Here is an 18,565-nt window from a genome sequence, read left to right as displayed (position 1 = left end):
GGATCATTACATGTAGGCTCCTATGATTTATTCCCTAAGGGTGGATTGTTGAGGTAAACTCTCAGTTGGAACCAGTAATGAGCCTGTACAAGATGATGCATGATGGACATGGAAAAAGAAATCATCTCCGTCACTTCTTCAAATCTTCTCAATGTCCTCCCCTTTATATGGAGTAATCTCAGAGAGGAGGTACTTGCTCTCCAGAATGGGCCCAAAATCTCTTCCTATCAGCTTTTATCTTTCCTTTACTTTTAAAAATAAGGAGAGGTGACAACCACTGACTGCTCACCTTGTCCTCATACCAGCTGGTGACAGACAAACTGAAAGTAATACACCACTGATAAATACAAAGTACAAAATTTCACTAAAAATTATATGTTATCCTTTGATTACTTGTAAAGATCATTCATTGTAATCCATCCTATTGTGTTAATGAAATATGTAGTGCCATTTTATGCCAAATCACTCAAATAATGAAATAAGTGCAATGAGGAATTCACTTTTGTCCAGGAATTATTTCCCACTCAGGATATTACTCAATTTCATCAACATTGGGGACCAACAATTGATATCTGCTAGTGTTGGTTATGGAAGATAGAGAGCAGAAATAATCCTATTATTGCTGCACATCTTCTGACCCTACCAATACCCTCCACTGTATGGCATCAGTTTTATGAAATAGATATTTTTGTGACTTTAATGACATCCTTAATGAATAAATCATGCAGCACTCTTTTATGACTGGGGACTATTTCATACAATAAAGAATTCTGATCACTTTTAACTTCTACCCTCTTTTCTTTACAATGTGTGATTCAACATCTTCAGTGCAGTACTGTCCCTATGGATAGAAACACTGATTATTTCTAATCAAATATCAATGTCAACACCCTCACCTTCATCTGGAGTTGACTCCACCACCACTCTCAACCCCCCTTTTTCATAAAGGAGAGCAGACAATCAGGGAGTGTCCCCTTTCCCTTTCTCTTCCTAAGTGCTGACACAGAAACAGAACCACACTAATACAGCAGAGACAACAATCCAAAGATTCTTTTCAAAGGATCTATGGGCCCCAGAACTGTTTCCAACTACTATGGGGTTGTGGATTTCCAGTCAATGAAACTGGAGGCAACAATTATATATTTATTAATGAGGATTAATATGAAAGGTTTTGCTTCTTTAGTGTTTCATCACTTTATAATGAATGTCATCAGAGCCTGGAGCAATGTCACTCCATTTTGATAATGGACAATTAAATTCAGACTCTGTAAATGAGGTTTTGCACATTGTCTGGCTGAATTAAAATCAGGGCCTCCAGATTCTATGAAACTATAGTAAAGTGGTCTACAAAAATATTTCCTACCTTGAAACAAATTATCACTAAAGGCCAATGATGGATACCTGGAAGTGGTGGTCTTGCAAGACAAGACTTCAGGAATAATTATCTCCCTGCAACCCATGTTCAAAAACATTCAACATACTCATCTTCACAGGAAGTGAAGCCCTATGGAGTTGGCATCATTACCAAACTAGGCCCAGGATCTTATCAACTAGTTCCTTCAAATTTTTGTGTAAGGAGAGCTGACAACTGGCAACTGCTCTCCTCCTCCTACTATTATTAAAGGTAGACTGCAGTCTCACACTAATACAATGCAAACAATAGTCTATTTCTTCCCAAGGAGCTCTACACAAAGGCCTATGGAACTGAGAGTCTCCAGTTGGTGAAGTTCAAGGCAACAATTACTATTTACATATGATGCCCATGACTTATAGTAAGGGGCTTTTATTAATGCAAAATGAAAACAAGCTCTACACATTTTGTATTCAATGTTTTCCACACACTTGATATTAGTTCCTCAATGTTTGTGGTAAAGGTTGAGAATAGTAGATGACAAAACCCATCTTTGATAGAATGCTTACATCCTGCTCTATATCATAGGTGGAAGTGGTAGATGGAAAGTTTCAGTGCCCATTTCTGCATCCTGTTGCTGGCCACTGCTGAGGTAAGTCTGTCTTCCTTTGGCAACCCAAACAAGGTTTGTGATCTGTCTCGATTACAGTCCCTTCCTTAGATAAACTTGTGGAATTTGGCAAGATCAAAAATGATACAGAGGGCTTCATTTTGGATACTTCTCTGCTGAAGAAAGGGTTCTGGAGGAAAGAGCTATTGTTTTGTCCTCACCAGATGGCATTTGATGAAACAAAACTGCACAGGCTTATGATGATGCATCACACCTCAAGATTGCAGGTAACTTAATACTGAAGTGAGTAAGACCTTGGGAAAATTTAAGGAATTATTTCAATTCCTTGAATACCATCTCCTGTTCTGATCCCCTGTACCATGGAAAATATTTCTTCAGAAGTTTGTTCAAGGGGCTACTACTGAGCTTTGATTGGCCACGAACCCATTATAGTAGTTAGTAAACCAAGGTAATTTCATAGTTCCACTACATTGGTAGGAACTGGTGCCTCCTCAATCATCTTCACATTATCCAGTGTAGGGTGAATTTCTTTTGCTTCAAACATGTGTCCCAAGTATATACACTCTTGTAGAATCTGGCATTTCTCCAGCTTGAGGCTTTGTCCAGCAGTATGGAGGTCCCTCAAGACAGTCATCAGTTTTGACCTAGCCTCTGCATAGGACTTCCCTGAAACCAAAACATCATAAAGGTAGACTGCAGTCATAGATATGCCTTGGAGTAACTGCTCCATGATGCATTGGAAAATCCCAGGTGTCAATGCCACACCACAGCATAGCCTTGTACAGACAAATGATCTTTTATTTGTGTTAACTGCTGTCAAAGACTATGAGACCTCCTCAAGATATAGTTGGTGATAAGTATAGCTTGAGTAAAATATCTAATGAAACTTGCCTCTTGCAAGTTTCATATTGTCTTCTATACTGGGAATTTAGTCAATCTTATTTAGCCATTTTATTGAAATTGAGCATTCAAGGATTGGTTGCAAAGTAGGATGAGAGAAACACATGAGAGGTACAAAAAATGATGAGAAGCTAAATAAAAGATAATGGAGGCAAAAAGAAGAGCAGATGTAAAATGGGGGAGGAGTATGACAGAAAATTTTGAGAGTAATAAAAAGATATTTTGGAAGGAAGTTAAGAGAGCATGGGGAGGTGAGTCAAGTACAGAAGAAAAGGTAAAGGGTGCAGATGGAAATATGTTAACAGAAGAGGAGGCAGTAAGGGGAAGGTGGGCAGAGTATTTTAGAAAACTGTTGAATGTGGAGGAGGATAGGGAGGGATTGGTGGTAGCAGTAGGACAAAAAATAAATAAACAAATAGATGATGGAGATGGGCAAAATAAAATGAGATGCAAGTAGTTTTGAAAATAATGAGAGCATGTAAGGCACTTGGGTTGGATAGGTGTCATGCAGAGTGTCTCATGAAAGGAGGTACAGTAATAGTAGACTGGCTAGTGAGGTTTTAATAAGTGTCTAAAGGAGGATAGAATAGCGGAGGACTAGATGAGTATCCTGTGTAATTCCACTTTACAAGGGAAAAGGAAACAAATGTGAGTGTAGTAGTTTCAGATGGATCAGTCTGTTGAGAGTAGTTGGGAAGGCATATGGGAGGGTTTAAATTGAGAGGATTTGGAGAGGAACAGAGGGAGAAATTGTTGAGCAACTGTGTGGGTTCAGGAAAGGTAAAGGTTACATGGATCAGATTTTTGTGGTAAGGCAGACATGTGAGAAAGTTTATGTAAGGTAAGGATGTTTTTTGGGCCTTTATGGATTTGGAAAAGGCTTATGACAGGGTAGACAGGAAGGCACTGTGGGAGGTTTTGCAGATATATGGGATTGGGGTAAAGCTGTTAAGGGCAGTCAAGAGTTTTTACAAGAGTAGTAGAGCCTGTGTTAGAATTGGAAATAGAGAGGTTGAGTGGTTTGAGGTAAAGGTGGGACTACGACAGAGATGTGTCATGTCACCATGGCTGTTCAATTTATACATGGATGGGGTGGTATGAGAGATATAGGTGAGGGTAATGGGCAGGGGACTGGAGATGGTTAAAGAAAAAGGAGAAAAGTGGGGGTGAGCCAATTATTGTTTGCTGATGACACTGCACTTGTGGCAGGGTCAGATGAGAGATTAAGGGAGTTAGTGATGGAGTATGGGAGGGTATGTGATAGGAGAAAGTTGATGGTAAATGTGGGTAAAAGTAGGGTGATGAGATGTACAAGGGGAGAGGATGACAGCAAGTTGGAAGTAAGTCTTAAAGGAGAGAGGCTAAGTATTTGGGGCTGCAAGTGGCAGGAAAGGGAGGAATGGCGGAAGTAAATGCATTGGAGAATTAAGAAGTGTCATGAAAATTAGGCATTTGGGAATGGATGAAAAGAGGAGAATGTATGCAGTGGTGATTGTGCTGATGGCATTGTATGGGGCAGAGACCTGGAATTTAAAAGAGGCAAAGAGGAAGTTTTAATGTGTCTGAGATGAAATGTCTAAGAATTATGATAGGAATTACAAGGTTGGATAGAGTGAGAAATGAAGAGGTGAGGAGGAGAACTGGGATGGAAAAGGAGATAGTAGATAGGGCTGATGAAAGAGTATTGGGATGATTTGGATACATGGAAAGGATGAATGAAGAAAGATCAGTAAAAGAGGTATGGAAAGCAGAGGTAGAGGGAGTGAATTTGAAGGGACAACCAAGGATGAGATAGATGGATGGGGTGAAAGGGGCATTGAGCAAGAGGAGAATGTCTGTTGAGCAAGGAAAGGAGAGGGCAGGAGATTGGGGTGAGTGGAGAATGGATGTGTATAGATGATACTGTGATGGAAGGGTGGGTGTGTGGGATGGTGAGGGAGGTAGGGAATGGTTATGTATGAATGATATTTTGACACAGCCCAAAGGGATTTTCCCCCCCGGATTCTATTTTTCTGCATGAGGGGACAGAGAGGGGTGTCACTAATTAAGTGAAGTGGCCTTGCTGTGGATGTGCTGTGTCATGCTGCATTGCTTCTGACCCAGGACATTGGACTGGATACAGGGATAACCTAAGATCTATGAGAAGCTAAGCTGAGAGGGGAAAAAGGGTGGTGGATGTGATTGGAATGGGTGGGAATAAAATGGATGGGAGTGGGCACTTGCCTTTTGACTTGGCTACCTCCCTTGTAAGGAGGAAAATGCCCTTGGTATATAAATAGATTGGCAGTGAGTTTGTAATCTCTACAAATCATAATTTCTATAATTTCTCTGTTAGATTTCAGTGTCGGTACAAAGGAGGCTCACCCTGTAGGGGGGGGCAAATACATCACTGTAATCACCTGAATGTTTAAATGGCAACTAAATGAGTTGGAATGAAGGGACTAGGGGACCTTCTTTTTGTATTCTTTTTCTAAGTATAGGGACAAGGGGAGCTATGACTCATCCACCCCTTATAAAGTGATTAAGACCTTTGTACAGTACACATATGTACTATGGGACTACCCACTCAGAAAACTCCACTGGTTTCAAAACTTGTCAATCATGTATCTCGTCTTCTTTCATAGAATGGCACTGTGGTTTGCAATTTATTTACTGAACCCTGGTATACCCAACATTTTGTTTTTGTGGAATTTCAGTTTTATTTGTCCTGATGCAGGCTCTGGGAACTAGGTTGCTAGTTTATCAACACAAGTTGGTATGCAGTAATCCAGGAAGTATCTGGTGAAACCAATCATGACAGGGAAGATAGGTTTTATTGTCATCAAGTACCATTGCTGAAAGTGAGTTCTTCCTTCACATGTAACATTCATGACTGTCTTCCCTGAAGGTTTGGCAATTTGTCAATATTCTAGCAAATTTCTATATCTCTCTGGACTGACATGTTTTGAATACAATACACAGCACCTCTATTATTGATGAGATCCCATTAATATCTAAAGTGCACATGAACCACAAGTGGCAAGATTTGCAATATGCAGTATATTTCTCTATTTGCCTAATAGCAAAAATATCATCTAGCATTTCCATCTCTTCTCCTGACACATGTAGGCATCACTAGCTTTATCTGTTTGTCCCACATGCTTAGTTGTGCTATACCTACTTGGTCTCTCTATTACAAAATTAAACAAAATTATTTTTACTATTACACTTATAGCATGTAGAGTCCCAGATATCACATGGCCTTGATGTGGACATTAGTCTTGCTGCACTCTGTTTGACCCAAGCTTTATGGCCAAGGAGAGGACAATACTTCACCCTGAGGTGCTAAGATGGGAGAGGTAGCAAGTGGATTTTTTTTTTTTGTGTGTGTGTGTGCTTTGATTTGGCCAATCTCCTTGCAAATGGGAGAGGCTATTATGTACATATATGGTATATACCTTTATTTGGGGACTTCTAAAAACACCTTATCGTTCTCATTTGGGCCCCTGAAGCATCCAGTTTTCTAAAAAAAGAGTACTAAATGTCAATGTGGTGGGAATCAAGAGAGCATTACATATCACAGAGTAATGGAAATGAAAGTTTTATGGTGTGGTTATGTTAGAAAAAGAGAATAAAAAAGGGTGATCAAGCTAAAGAACAGGGAATGTATTTAGTATTCCACCAGTATTGACCAGTATTTCTATCCTAGGTTCAACACCAGAGGCTGAGGTATGATAGTGGTAAAGGAGAGATTTAAGGAGATAGTGCTTTGTCATTAAAAAAAAAAAAAAAAAAATCATATCCTTGGGATTGATTTTGCACAGAGGTGGAGTCACAAAAGAAATTTAAGAAGGGTAGCAGAAAGCTAGGATAGAAGTTAAAAGTGACCAGCATTCTTTTTTCTCAATCCGAGTTCCATTGTTCTAGGAGGATCACTGCATAACACCTCATTTCTGAACTATCACATCTGACTGAAGCAGAGAGAACTTTGTGTCTCAGCACTCCAAAGACTCAATCTCCACCACTCCATTTGGCACTATCTTCCAGTGCTTCTGAACCAGATGCCTTGCCTTGTCAATTTTTATTCATACATTTTTTTATTTTTTTTTTATTGACAAACTCTGCATCTCTTGTGTCACTGTTCTCACGGTCTCTGTTATCCTTACGAGTTCATGCAATACCTGATTTTCTGAAACATCCCTTTCTCTTTGTATGTTCTTTCTTCCCTTCCACTGGAACTATCTTCCACTGATACTTACTCTCTGACTCTGCTTCGTTCAAAAAGGGTCCTACGAAACAACTCCTTTACATTGACACTAAGTTTTCGAATTGGTATGCCCTTCCTCCTTATCTTTCTCGACTGGCCTTCCACAGTAGTTTTATCTAATTCATATGCATTTGTACATTGTTATTATCATTTGTTTTTACACTGTTATTAATAATACTTTAGTATTTTCCCCTGTATCGCTCTGAAATATGTAGACGAAAACGAGGGGACTGCTGCTGTGGTTGCTCCTTTTCCTCACCTGCTCTGATCCGGTTTGTGCCCTCAAGGTGGCGGGGGCGTAGGGCCATTCTTCGCCGTCGGGTAGAGGCACCTGGATAGGGTAGCCCATGGTCGTGTCCTGCTGCACGCTCTGGTACCGCGTCTTGCGGTCGCGGGCTGCATCCATGGCCACGCGGACACTGTTCGAGCTGCTTCTTCTCACGCCCTCGCACACATATAGCACCTGTAATGCAAAGATGATATTACTACGCGCAAGTCACCAGGTGGGGTCGGGTAGGGGATACGAAGAGGAGGCGACGGGAGGGGGGTGGGAAGGGAGGGAGTTCCTGCTAGTTTGTACGCTTTTTTTTAAACAGAGGTGGATCCTACCTGAGTGGGGTCTCGGCCGATTGAGAACCCCATCCAGGCTGGTATACACTCAGCAGCTGATAAAATCAATTTGGCGTTTGTTACACTAGAACCAACCAATACAGCACGGTGGTCGCGGTTGAAGCTCTGTAAATATTCTATTTTCGTTTTAACATCCCCACACACACCAAGAATCCTGGGCAGAAAAGGAATTCGAGATCTTTCTTTGGATCTGGACTCGCCTTTACCCTGAACTAGCTCCTGGGCTTTGACGGAACAAGTTTTGTCCAGTGTAATGGAAGAGACCACTTAACTACTCGAGAGAAATTTCTTTTACAAGACCATGACTTTATCAATACTCTCCGTGTCAGATCAATACCAAATATTCTAGAAAGATATCTAGAGGATCTTTGGTTGATACTGAAAAACTGAAGAGGTCATAGTTGCCAAAAATTAAATGATTGACAATATTTTATAATATTGACAATAATTGGTCTACAGATATTGACCATTGATAACATAGTTGGCATTTCGTTAACCTTAAAACTCTGACTCTAAATCCGATTCAAATTATTTTCTCTAATTATAGTTTTTAACTATTACAAGTATGGCCTAAATGACTGGGAGGAATACAATACAGTAATCTTAAAACCTAAAGTCCTTAGTTTTACATTTTCAGACATTTGTGTAGAAAACTGTTTATAAGACATGCCTTTTGCTCCTCTACTCTGTATTCCACTGAAGAGGATCACAGTCCGTGATCGAAATATATGGAATCTATTTATTTCATTTCTTCTTATCCAACACAGTGGGTTTTTGTTGAAATTTGTGTAGAAGGTTACAACCACGTATGGAATATCCTTTTCTTAATTTCCAGCTATTACGTGTACATACCGAGTTAATGAAAACCAGAAATATACTGCATTACAGTATCATGTTATTGATGTAAGACGATACTAAAAATAGAAATGTTAAAATTATATTTCATATCACAATAGTACAAACAAACCTGCAAGTATACAGTCCGAAAAGAAGATAATTTAGATCGTGAATATATCACTAGTAGTGAGTCAAATACTGAGAAAAGCACAAGTAATGAAAATCATGCAGTGAAGTCAAATAATCCAACAAATAAAAGTTATGGAACCTACATTAACCTAGACAGCTTTTAAAAGTTAGATACATTTATATGAAATTAATATAACTAACGAGATATAGGAAATAAAAAAATGGGGAAAATATGAAAACCCAAATAATCTTGGAAGAAAAGCCACGAAAAAATAAGAAAGAAACGAATACGGAAGAATATCGGAATATATGAAATATTAAACCAAACTAAAATAGGAAATCAACGCAAGACTAAATACGAGATCAGAAAAGAAAAGGGCAAGTTGGGCGACAGAGGAGCAGAGTGTGAAGAGAGTAATGTGACAGAATGAGCAAAGTGGAATTAGGTTGTTCAAGTACCCAGAAGGGTGGTGCACGTGTGTTACTGACTAGGCGCTGCGATGTGATAAGTCTGAACAGGAACCAGGAAGGAGGAGAGACGTAATTAAAAAAAAAGTGAATTTACTACTTTAAATATATTTATGCATACACTATATTGTGTCCAACAACAATCTCGATAGCCACGAACTCATCATGTCAACCCTTGTTACCAACAACTTGTGTTGATAATGTGTGAACTAGTTATGTTAAGGAGAATCCCTGGTGTTTTCACTCATCTATAAGCGAGTTGATCGTCGATATCTCGTTCAGACCCGAGCTACCCTTTATACCGCCATCACTCCTCTAAATAGTGAACAAAACACAGTTCTGCGGACACCCAATCCTAGCTTACGACGTATCGAAACCATGTAAATATATATTAAATGTTATTGTGTACACAGCTGTATAGAATAGTTATCTTGTTGTAAGAGAGTTCGTACACGGAACTGTGACAGTACAACAACAGTAAACAGATACATTTGCATTGTTGTCATGTACAATGGGTTTGATTGGTGCGTCGTTGTTAATCGACATTTCTGCTTCGGAGGTTAACCGCAGATTTTTTTGGGTTTTAAGCGTTAGCACAGAGTTCATGGCGTGGATAAACATATCAATGGCCATGTATTGCCAGTGATAAGCTCCACGTATGCTCTGCCTTCAGTATACACAGTAACTTTATCGTGTAGTGCCAGCCTTCAGGATCTTGATAAGTATGAGCAATGCAACTACTGTACATAGAACAACCCTACTAACAAAAATATTTGGTAGCAGACACACAGTAATTATGAGAAAACAATACTATCATTATTAGCAACATTCGTACACACGCTTATTTGTACACATGTTATTACCTCCTTCGTGGGTATCACGAACGAACGAACGAACGAACGCACACACACACACACACACACACACACACACACACACACACACACACACACACACACACACACACACACACTATTGGGACGAAGGAAATGAAGTGCGATCTCCCCTCATGAGCGAGATAATAATAACACAAAAAGAAATAATGGAACACCTATCAAACCTTGATGTCAGGAAATCGCATGGCCCGGACGGAATTGCAAATTGGATTCTAAAAGAATGCAAAGAAGAACTAATGGACAAAATACATAACATAATAAGTTGCTCATTTAAAGAAGGAAAAATACCAAAAGACTGGAAAAATGCTAACATTGTACCAATATATAAGGGAGGAAACAAGGAAGAACTAACTATAGACCGGTCTCACGAACAAGCACTATAGCCAAAAATTGTGAGAAAATGATCAAGAACAGATGGGTGAAACACCTGGAAGAAAATAATATAATAAACTCAAGACAATTTGGGTTCAGAAAAGGAAGATCATGTACCACAAACTTAATATGTTTTTACTCAAGACTAATAGACGTAGTGCAAGAAAGGAATGGATGGGCTGATTGTGCCTTCCTGGATTTATAAAAAGCTTTCGACAAGGTACTACATAAAAATTATTAAAAAAAAAATGGAACATATGGGAGGGATACAAGGGAACCTACTAAAATGGATGGAGGACTTCCTGATTGATAAAAAGATGATAGTAGTGCTCAGAGAAAAATATTCAGGTTGGAAAGAGGTGATCAGTGGAGTTCCGCAAGGATCTGTACTGGCTCCAATAATGTTTGCTATTTATGTGAATGACATGGATGATGATATGCAATGTTACATGAGCTTCTTTGCAGACGACGCTAAACTGTTAAGGAAAGTAAAAACTGAAATGGATTGCGAATCACTACAGGAAGACCTGAACAAGGTCTGGAACTGGAGTCACAAATAGGAAGTGGCCTTCAACATTTAGAATGGAGTTTGGAAAAAGTAAAAATAGAACATCAGGACAATATAAAATTGGAACTAAGGAGGCAAAGAAAGTGGAATCCGAAAAAGATTTGGGTGTAATTATCTCAAACTTGTCCTATGACAAACAGATAAACAAAATTGCCGGAGAATCCTATAACGTGCTAAAATCAATAAAAGTGGCATTTACATATTTGGATGAAGAAATTATTAAAGGATTATTAGTCACACTCATAAGGCCTAGACTAGAATATACGGCGACATTGTGGTCACCCAGTACTAAAAAGAATATAAAGAAAATAGAAATAATCCAGAGAGCAGCCACAAAAATGGCCCCAGCACTTGCAAACATATCATATGAGGAGAGACTGGCTATACGTTACCGACTCTGGAGCAAAGAAGAGAGGCGACCTACTGACCATCTACAGAATCATGAAGGGCACAGAAATACTCGATAGAGAGGACTTGTTAAACTGGGACAAGAAAATTACAAGAGAACATGGAAAGAAAATGAAAAAAACATAGTTATAGAAGATATCTGAGGAAAAAGTTTTCCACATAGAGTGGACACTTGGAACAAACTGGACGAAAAATAGTGTGTAAAAACCATTAATGAATTTAAGAACAAACTAGACAATGCGAGATACAAAGGCGGGACACCACGAACGTAGCTCCCCTTCCCGTAAAATGCTCTTAGGTAAATACACAACTCGATGGCGCAGTGGTAGCGATCGCGGCTGCCACTACAGCGATCCGAGTTCGAATCTCGCCCAGGATCGTCATATGAGCTTTGAGCTCCCCTTTCCGGAAGGGTAGTAGCTGTCGATCACGAGTCAAACACGTGATCCAAGACCATGGTGGTGAATTACACACACACACACTCGACTACAAAGGTTGAGGCACTGATGTAGAAAATCAAGACTAAAACAACTTGTCGATCCTAATAATGAAAAAACCATCCGAATATAAATTACATTCGATAAATTGATAATAATAATAATAATAATAATAATAATAATAATAATAATAATAATAATAATAATAATAATAATAATAATAATAATAATAATAACAAAAGTATTCGGTTATTTACCTTTGAAAGATTTTTTACGTAAGCGCAGACTGATAAAATGCAATATCTAATGCGCGTAATCTCTTGTGGCAGACTGTCTGTGGTTTGTGTCTGGTATTAGTTTTAATATATTGATATTATTTGAACTTTGGCCCTTTACCTTCGAGAACTCCATTACTTAACCGTTCTACCACTGACGGCATGATTTCAAGTGCATCTGTTCCTCAACTGGTTTCGGTTGGAATACGTGCAACGTCTTCTCGCATGAGTAAGATGTTAATAACAGATTCGGAACAGTTTCTTCCAGACACCGTTAGGGCGCCACGATCGGGAGATGGTTGCGTTGACGTCATTCATTACAGTACGCTCAGAAACAGAACTTCAGAGGAGGGACAGCGAGGTGTTTCTGTGCGCCTGCTATCACAAAATTTAAAAAATATTTGTTTTTTCTTCAAAAAATTCTCGTATCATCACAATCGGGGTCATTGTCCCAGGAACAATCGTGCTTGAGTACACAACGACGTTATACGACCAATGAGGAATACAATATCCAGGACGTGTACGTTTCCGGTGCGTTTTATTTTTATTTATTTGTTTTTTATTATTTTTTTTAATCAGGCAAATCTCTCTTGTCTGACATTCAAACAAAGGTGTATTTGGTGCGTTTGGCTTCGATGTCGCCTTCTGACCACCAGGGATGAAATTCGATTCTCGATAACAACTGTGCCCTTTTTAAAGCACACGAGGCAAATATAATAACTTTTGTTATACGACAGGTTTCGTGGTCACGTCATCGGTAAAGTCGTGTTCAAGTGACCTTAGTCATACCCGTTGATGGTATTATAGCAGTCAATCAAGAAACAAAATAGGCGACAGGAGGACCACAGCAAGAAAAAACAAGCTTCCCCCACTACCACTGCCACCCTCTTTACCCCAACCGCCGCCGCCATCTATCGACGACGCTACCCCCTTGTGTTACGTTATAGTGTTTTGGCATAAAATGCAACAGTTACTTTTTAATATCTTGTCAATCATCAAATTTATTTCCTCCAGCGAAGTGTTAAATCGATCTCGATTTATTTATTTATATATCTACTTATATATTTACTTTGAGCGTGCAACTTGATCATTTTCTGATTACTATCCTAATATTCTCTTCAGTTGTGGGAATAAAAAACGTAATAAAATGCACAAGCAAAGATATGCACGAGCAAACGTACACAAATACATGATACATCCAATACTTGCTCCTCCCATGATACATTATATGGTGGTGTTCGGCGAGCAAATTCACTTGAATAAACCGCAATGTTGACGTCACAATTACCGTGCTCTCTATCAGCTGTCGGAACTAAAGAGACGCGGACAATCTTAATGCAGTGAAAAGAGTAAACAATGTCGACATGCGACCCGTTTCCAAAGGTTTTACTGTTAGAGGACGATGTCTCTGTGGCCAAGATAGACTTTTAACGTATAGGCAGTTATTCCAACAACTTTGGGAAAATTCATAATCAGAACCATATGGACATCTAAATTTCTGAAGAAGTGGAATTTACCAGAAGTACTTCACAATCATGTACCGAGTGACACTTTTCTTTTTCATTGTCTCTAAGCTATTCTATTCATCTGGGACATCCCCATGGTAACTAAGGAGTCTATCCTGATCCTTTTTGTTCCTAGTGACATTCTTTTTATTCAGGCTGGCGGCAGACTATTTTATTCATCCCCTCTGTAGCGATGGGGCTTAATGTTAAAAAAATATATTTTTTGTATCTGAGTGACTCGTTCCTGTGGTGTTCATGTAACACACACACACATATACACAATAAACGGGATCTTGAGGCGAAAGGGTGGTGAGGTCGATTGGTGAGCACACCTTCAGTAGTGTGGGGGGGGGGCAACCCTCTTATTTCATATATAATGGTCGATTTATCATGAAGTATATTCAAGAGACATCAAGGCAGATGTAAGTCCAAACTTATTCCTGACTAATACTAACCGGTTTTATTCAACTAAGGGGTGGGTATGTTTGTGGGGGGGGGGGACCCCAACACCACCACAACTGATGGGGTGTGACAGGGCTGGCACTACTGCAGAAGAGACCTTGCAAGCCAGACGGAGGGAACGCTTTCCAATGCATTCAAGGAAGTTGCAGACGAATTGCCTGTGTGCGAATGCGTTCCCAAAGCACGGGCTTCCACCAACCCCCTCCCCAACTCCCCCGCCCCAGACTTCAAGCAACACCTTGCCTCTTCCGCACGGTACAACACTGTACATATTCTGTTGTGACAGACGCCAGACGATTTTTTAGATTGGGTGTTGAAGCTCTTTACGGCACGGCATACCTTGCTGAATTTAATCTGGCTAGCGCATTTTTTTTTTTCCTCGGATGAAGGTGATGTGGACGAAGTTATAATTATTTATCTTGATGAACGACGACTTGTTTTTTTTATGGAATTTATGCAGGTTGCCAATTTTACTCATCATAAGGGGACAACATAAATAATGGATGAATATTCTAAGTCACAAAAATACACTAGACAAACCTCAGACCCGCCCGGAAGACGTTGTCCACATATTTTTTGTTACAGACTATTTGATTCATTTTAAAGGAACCCTCATCTCTGTTAATACTAGTATCCGCGTCATTTATATATTCCAAGGAGCCTATTTCCTTTTAATTGTTCTTGCTTTCGCTAGGCGATTTTATTCAGCTGAAGGAAACCCCTACTGCAAACAGGTTAAACCTGTTTTAAGGGGATTCATTTGCTCTCACTGATAGAATGCTACGGTCCTAACATTCAAAATATAAATTCTTTACCGAACGTAGACTAAGAAAATATATATACTTTTAAAAGCATTCAGTGTAAAATTCTTCACGAACAAACGAAGCGGCGCTCGTCTTCACGGGTTCAGACAGTGTGTCTAGACGTGGTAGGCACAAACCACAAGGAAGCCCACGTGAAAACTGGCAACGGCGCCAACATCTGTGCACTAACTGCGCAAAGCCTCGATTATCTGTGCACCGAATATAAACCAAAAAAATTACTGAAGTTATCAAGCCATAGGATATATTCCAATTGGGAGCATAGTGCGTTCAATGAAATTAACCTACACTTCCTGCTGAAACCGTCACAAGTGATATCTGTTCGAACTTATAAACTTCATCCTCATTGAGCTCAGGGCGTCATGTCACCCAGTGCATTTCTTTTCACCCTGCACACATGACAGTGACGACTTTGTTACAATAAATATTTTATCAACCAAATACCAGACGATTTTATTCTGCTCAGGGGAACCATTCATCGCTGAAGAGTCTTCGTTCTTTTTTTAAGAACCCAAGCCGGCCATGAACCGATTAATCTCTTGTATCACCTAGCTATATTTATATAACATGCAGACAAATGACCGACTATAAAGAGAAACCGGTTAAAGCTCGTGCACCATTATCCACGAGTTTGGCTAAACTAGATTACTCAAAGATATAATATTAAGGATAACTCCCCTCTGGGACTACATTCAACGCCTACAACATTCTCGAAACTACTACTCCGGCTAACATGTCGGCAATCATAGTGCACAGCTATGACTTGAGGATGGGTGGTAGTGATGCTGCTACAGCTTCACTCTAACCAAAATACGTGTACGATACAAGTAAATCCTCAGTACACTAATACACAGCTCCGATGCCAAAGTCCTGCACACGAAAAGTAGAACCAATGCCAAAGTCAGGGCATACGAACACACTCAAGCAGACGCATGCGGTGCAGGTGTACCAACGAGACCTAGCCGCACCCCCTCCCACCCTCCCTCGCCTTCCGCCTCCCCTCCCTCCTATCTGCCAGCTCTTCCTCCCACCCTCCATTGCCTGCACCATACTTTCTCTCTCTCTCTCTCTCTCTCTCTCTCTCTCTCTCTCTCTTCAACTTCACTTCTCACCTAGTCATATAAACTCGGAGTTATCTGCTTGATTCAGTCCTGTTTGACTTGTGATGGGAGGGGAAGGTGACTCGAGGCAGTGAAGTTGTTTCGTGTCCTCTTTCCGTCTTGGTTATTCCGCCCACTTAAAACTTGCACTTCAAGGCTACCGTCTCCCGCAACCCCTATTTTTCCCTCACTCTTCCGTAATCCACCACGCGCTTCCACCTCCACATGGCACCACCTTCCACTTCCAAATATTGTTATCGACCCCCCGCCATTTCCTCCCACATTCTTACTTCGCTCCTCTCCACGTTTACAGCTCACGTCCTTCTTGTACAACTGGCCTCACTTCCAAGTATTGCTGTGGCCGACATATTTTATGTTTGGTGTACACAGTCGATTTATAATACAAACGAGTTTGTTAAGACAGTCGTTGATATCGTACAAATACAACGTAAATCAGTGCGCCTGTTACACCAGCCATTGTTGTACTTGCAAGTGAAGTTGGCTTGTTATTTCTACTACATGCCTTCACAAGCCATCTTCGCAATTACACCCACCCCCAAACTTTCACTTAGTAACTTCCACGGTTACCTCCTCCACTTCCTCCGACCCTGGATTGTCGGTTCCACATCCTCCCATTGTCACCTTTCACTTCCACATCTTGCTTTTACATTCCTCAACATCGTCACTTGCCACCATTCACTCCAACCTTTCACTATCATCCCTCACTTGCTTCCACCTCAAATAACAATTTAAAATTGTCGCTCTTCGAGTCCTTGCCCGTCTCATCAGCTCACTTGTCCACTAATTTGTAATCTCCCGCCTGTAGCCTGTTCTCTCTTCCTTCCCCCACCACTTTAAGGAAACCTCACAGATTTAAGATTCAAGGCAGCATTGCCAACGCTTTTTATCAATGGTACATTACCTCTCCTACATTGTCGACATCAACCAAATATTCTATACTTTTCCTCTATGGTTAGTGTTACTGAAAGTATCTGAAATATTTGAAATATTTTATTGCGTACGAACAGACTCAAGCAACACACACTTCCATCCCATCTCACATTCATTTTTACTATTTCCAACTCTTCCTCCTCTTCTCACTTCTTCTACCCATCAACACCTGTCAACACCTCATCCATCTAACAGTCACTTTCATTTCTAATTACCAACTACAATAACCACAACTACTCACTCTAGCACTAATTATCTTAATAGCACACAAAAGCTTCTTTCGAGTGTTCGGAAGAGAACGTGATATACTCTAGATGAGTTTGTTTCTCTGTTCCTTGAGGAAATAAATTCGAAAATTCCCTACTCGGAAAGGGGATGGCTTATTGGTAGTGGACGGAGGCTGGTGCATCGACCCTCCAAGGTCAAAGACCCAAGTCGACAACACGCTAGACACCTCGTCATTTTGTGCAAGTAAAGTTGGCGGCACATTAGGCTAGCATGCTACTTCGTATGAGTAGAAACGACTTCCGTAAGACCATCTCAACAATCTGTCTAACATTCGTATCGGAACTTCTTATAGTTCGTCATTCAGCTTCTCACTATATGACGCAAGAATAATTTGACACCTGAAAAAAACAACTAAAGATCGTAACCGAAGTCGCTTCCATTCAAACGAAGTAGCAAAAACAAGTAGCATGCTAGCGAGAAATGCCTAGTGTCCCGCCACAGGTCTCATTCAGTATAATTCTTCATTGACAATATTGAAGCCATGCCATCAATACTAACCATGTCACATAACTACAAAATATCGCAGAAAGACGTTTAGAGAATGTCTGGTGGATACTTCGAGCACGCATACTAGGGACATCCTTACGAGCGTTAAACAGAACAAAATAAGTTTCCGCGAGGGCGGGATTGACAGTTGCTTTTGAATTTGATCACTTACCCGTTTGACTAAACGTGACTACGATTTTCCTCAATATAAGGGGACTGGATCCTTTGCAAGGAACCCAATCCCATTTTTAGAATCCAACCCCCTTAATTCATGTTTCATAATTCTCACAATTTACCTTCTTATGAAGGTTGAAAAAATAAAAACTGTTATTCAGTAAATTGTGATGTTTTCTTTAGGCTAACGCCGGCCTTTCGTATTCGGCACAGGTCACGACTACTGACAGCACCCTGACCGTCAACTTCGAGAAGAAACTCGGTCTCATCGAACTCCAGGAAGACCTGCTTTCGAGCTGACAGTGAAGGACTTCGTGAATGTTATCTACAAGATACAAATGTCTCATGATGAAAAGAAACATTGTGTTACCTGGTTTGACCTTTCCCCTCCTCTTTCTTGATCTAACCCTCCCCCCACAAGCTTCCGGAAAGACTCCCGGCCCATCCCTACAGTTCGCCAGCAGATATGACTGTAAGCCGTTGTAATCTGAAGTCACCACCACCCCCCAACGTGGGTGCTCTCTTGGCCTCGGAGATGACCCTGTGAGCCGGGTCATCGCCCCGGTGTCACGTGACCGTTGTGAGTCAACCGGCTATCCAATACCCAAGTTTCAAGGAAACATAGCAACT

General features: G+C 40.4%; 1 protein-coding gene across 1 annotated transcript in view; it reads right to left on the bottom strand.

Moving 5' to 3' along the window:
• LOC143020868 (uncharacterized) overlaps nucleotides 1-18,565 on the bottom strand; it is a 52,713-nt gene that overhangs the window by 12,583 nt on the left and 21,565 nt on the right. The window contains exon 2 of the mRNA XM_076177727.1: nucleotides 7,388-7,591. Coding sequence (XP_076033842.1) covers nucleotides 7,388-7,591 — 204 coding nt within the window. The remainder of the gene's footprint in view (nucleotides 1-7,387; nucleotides 7,592-18,565) is intronic.

This window comes from Oratosquilla oratoria, chromosome 3 (assembly GCF_046742065.1).
Source record: "Oratosquilla oratoria isolate Oo_2021 chromosome 3, ASM4674206v1, whole genome shotgun sequence".
NCBI lineage: Eukaryota > Metazoa > Arthropoda > Malacostraca > Stomatopoda > Squillidae > Oratosquilla > Oratosquilla oratoria.
The sequence above is the reverse complement of the archived record's forward strand: the minus strand, read 5'-3'. Positions and strand labels throughout refer to the sequence as shown.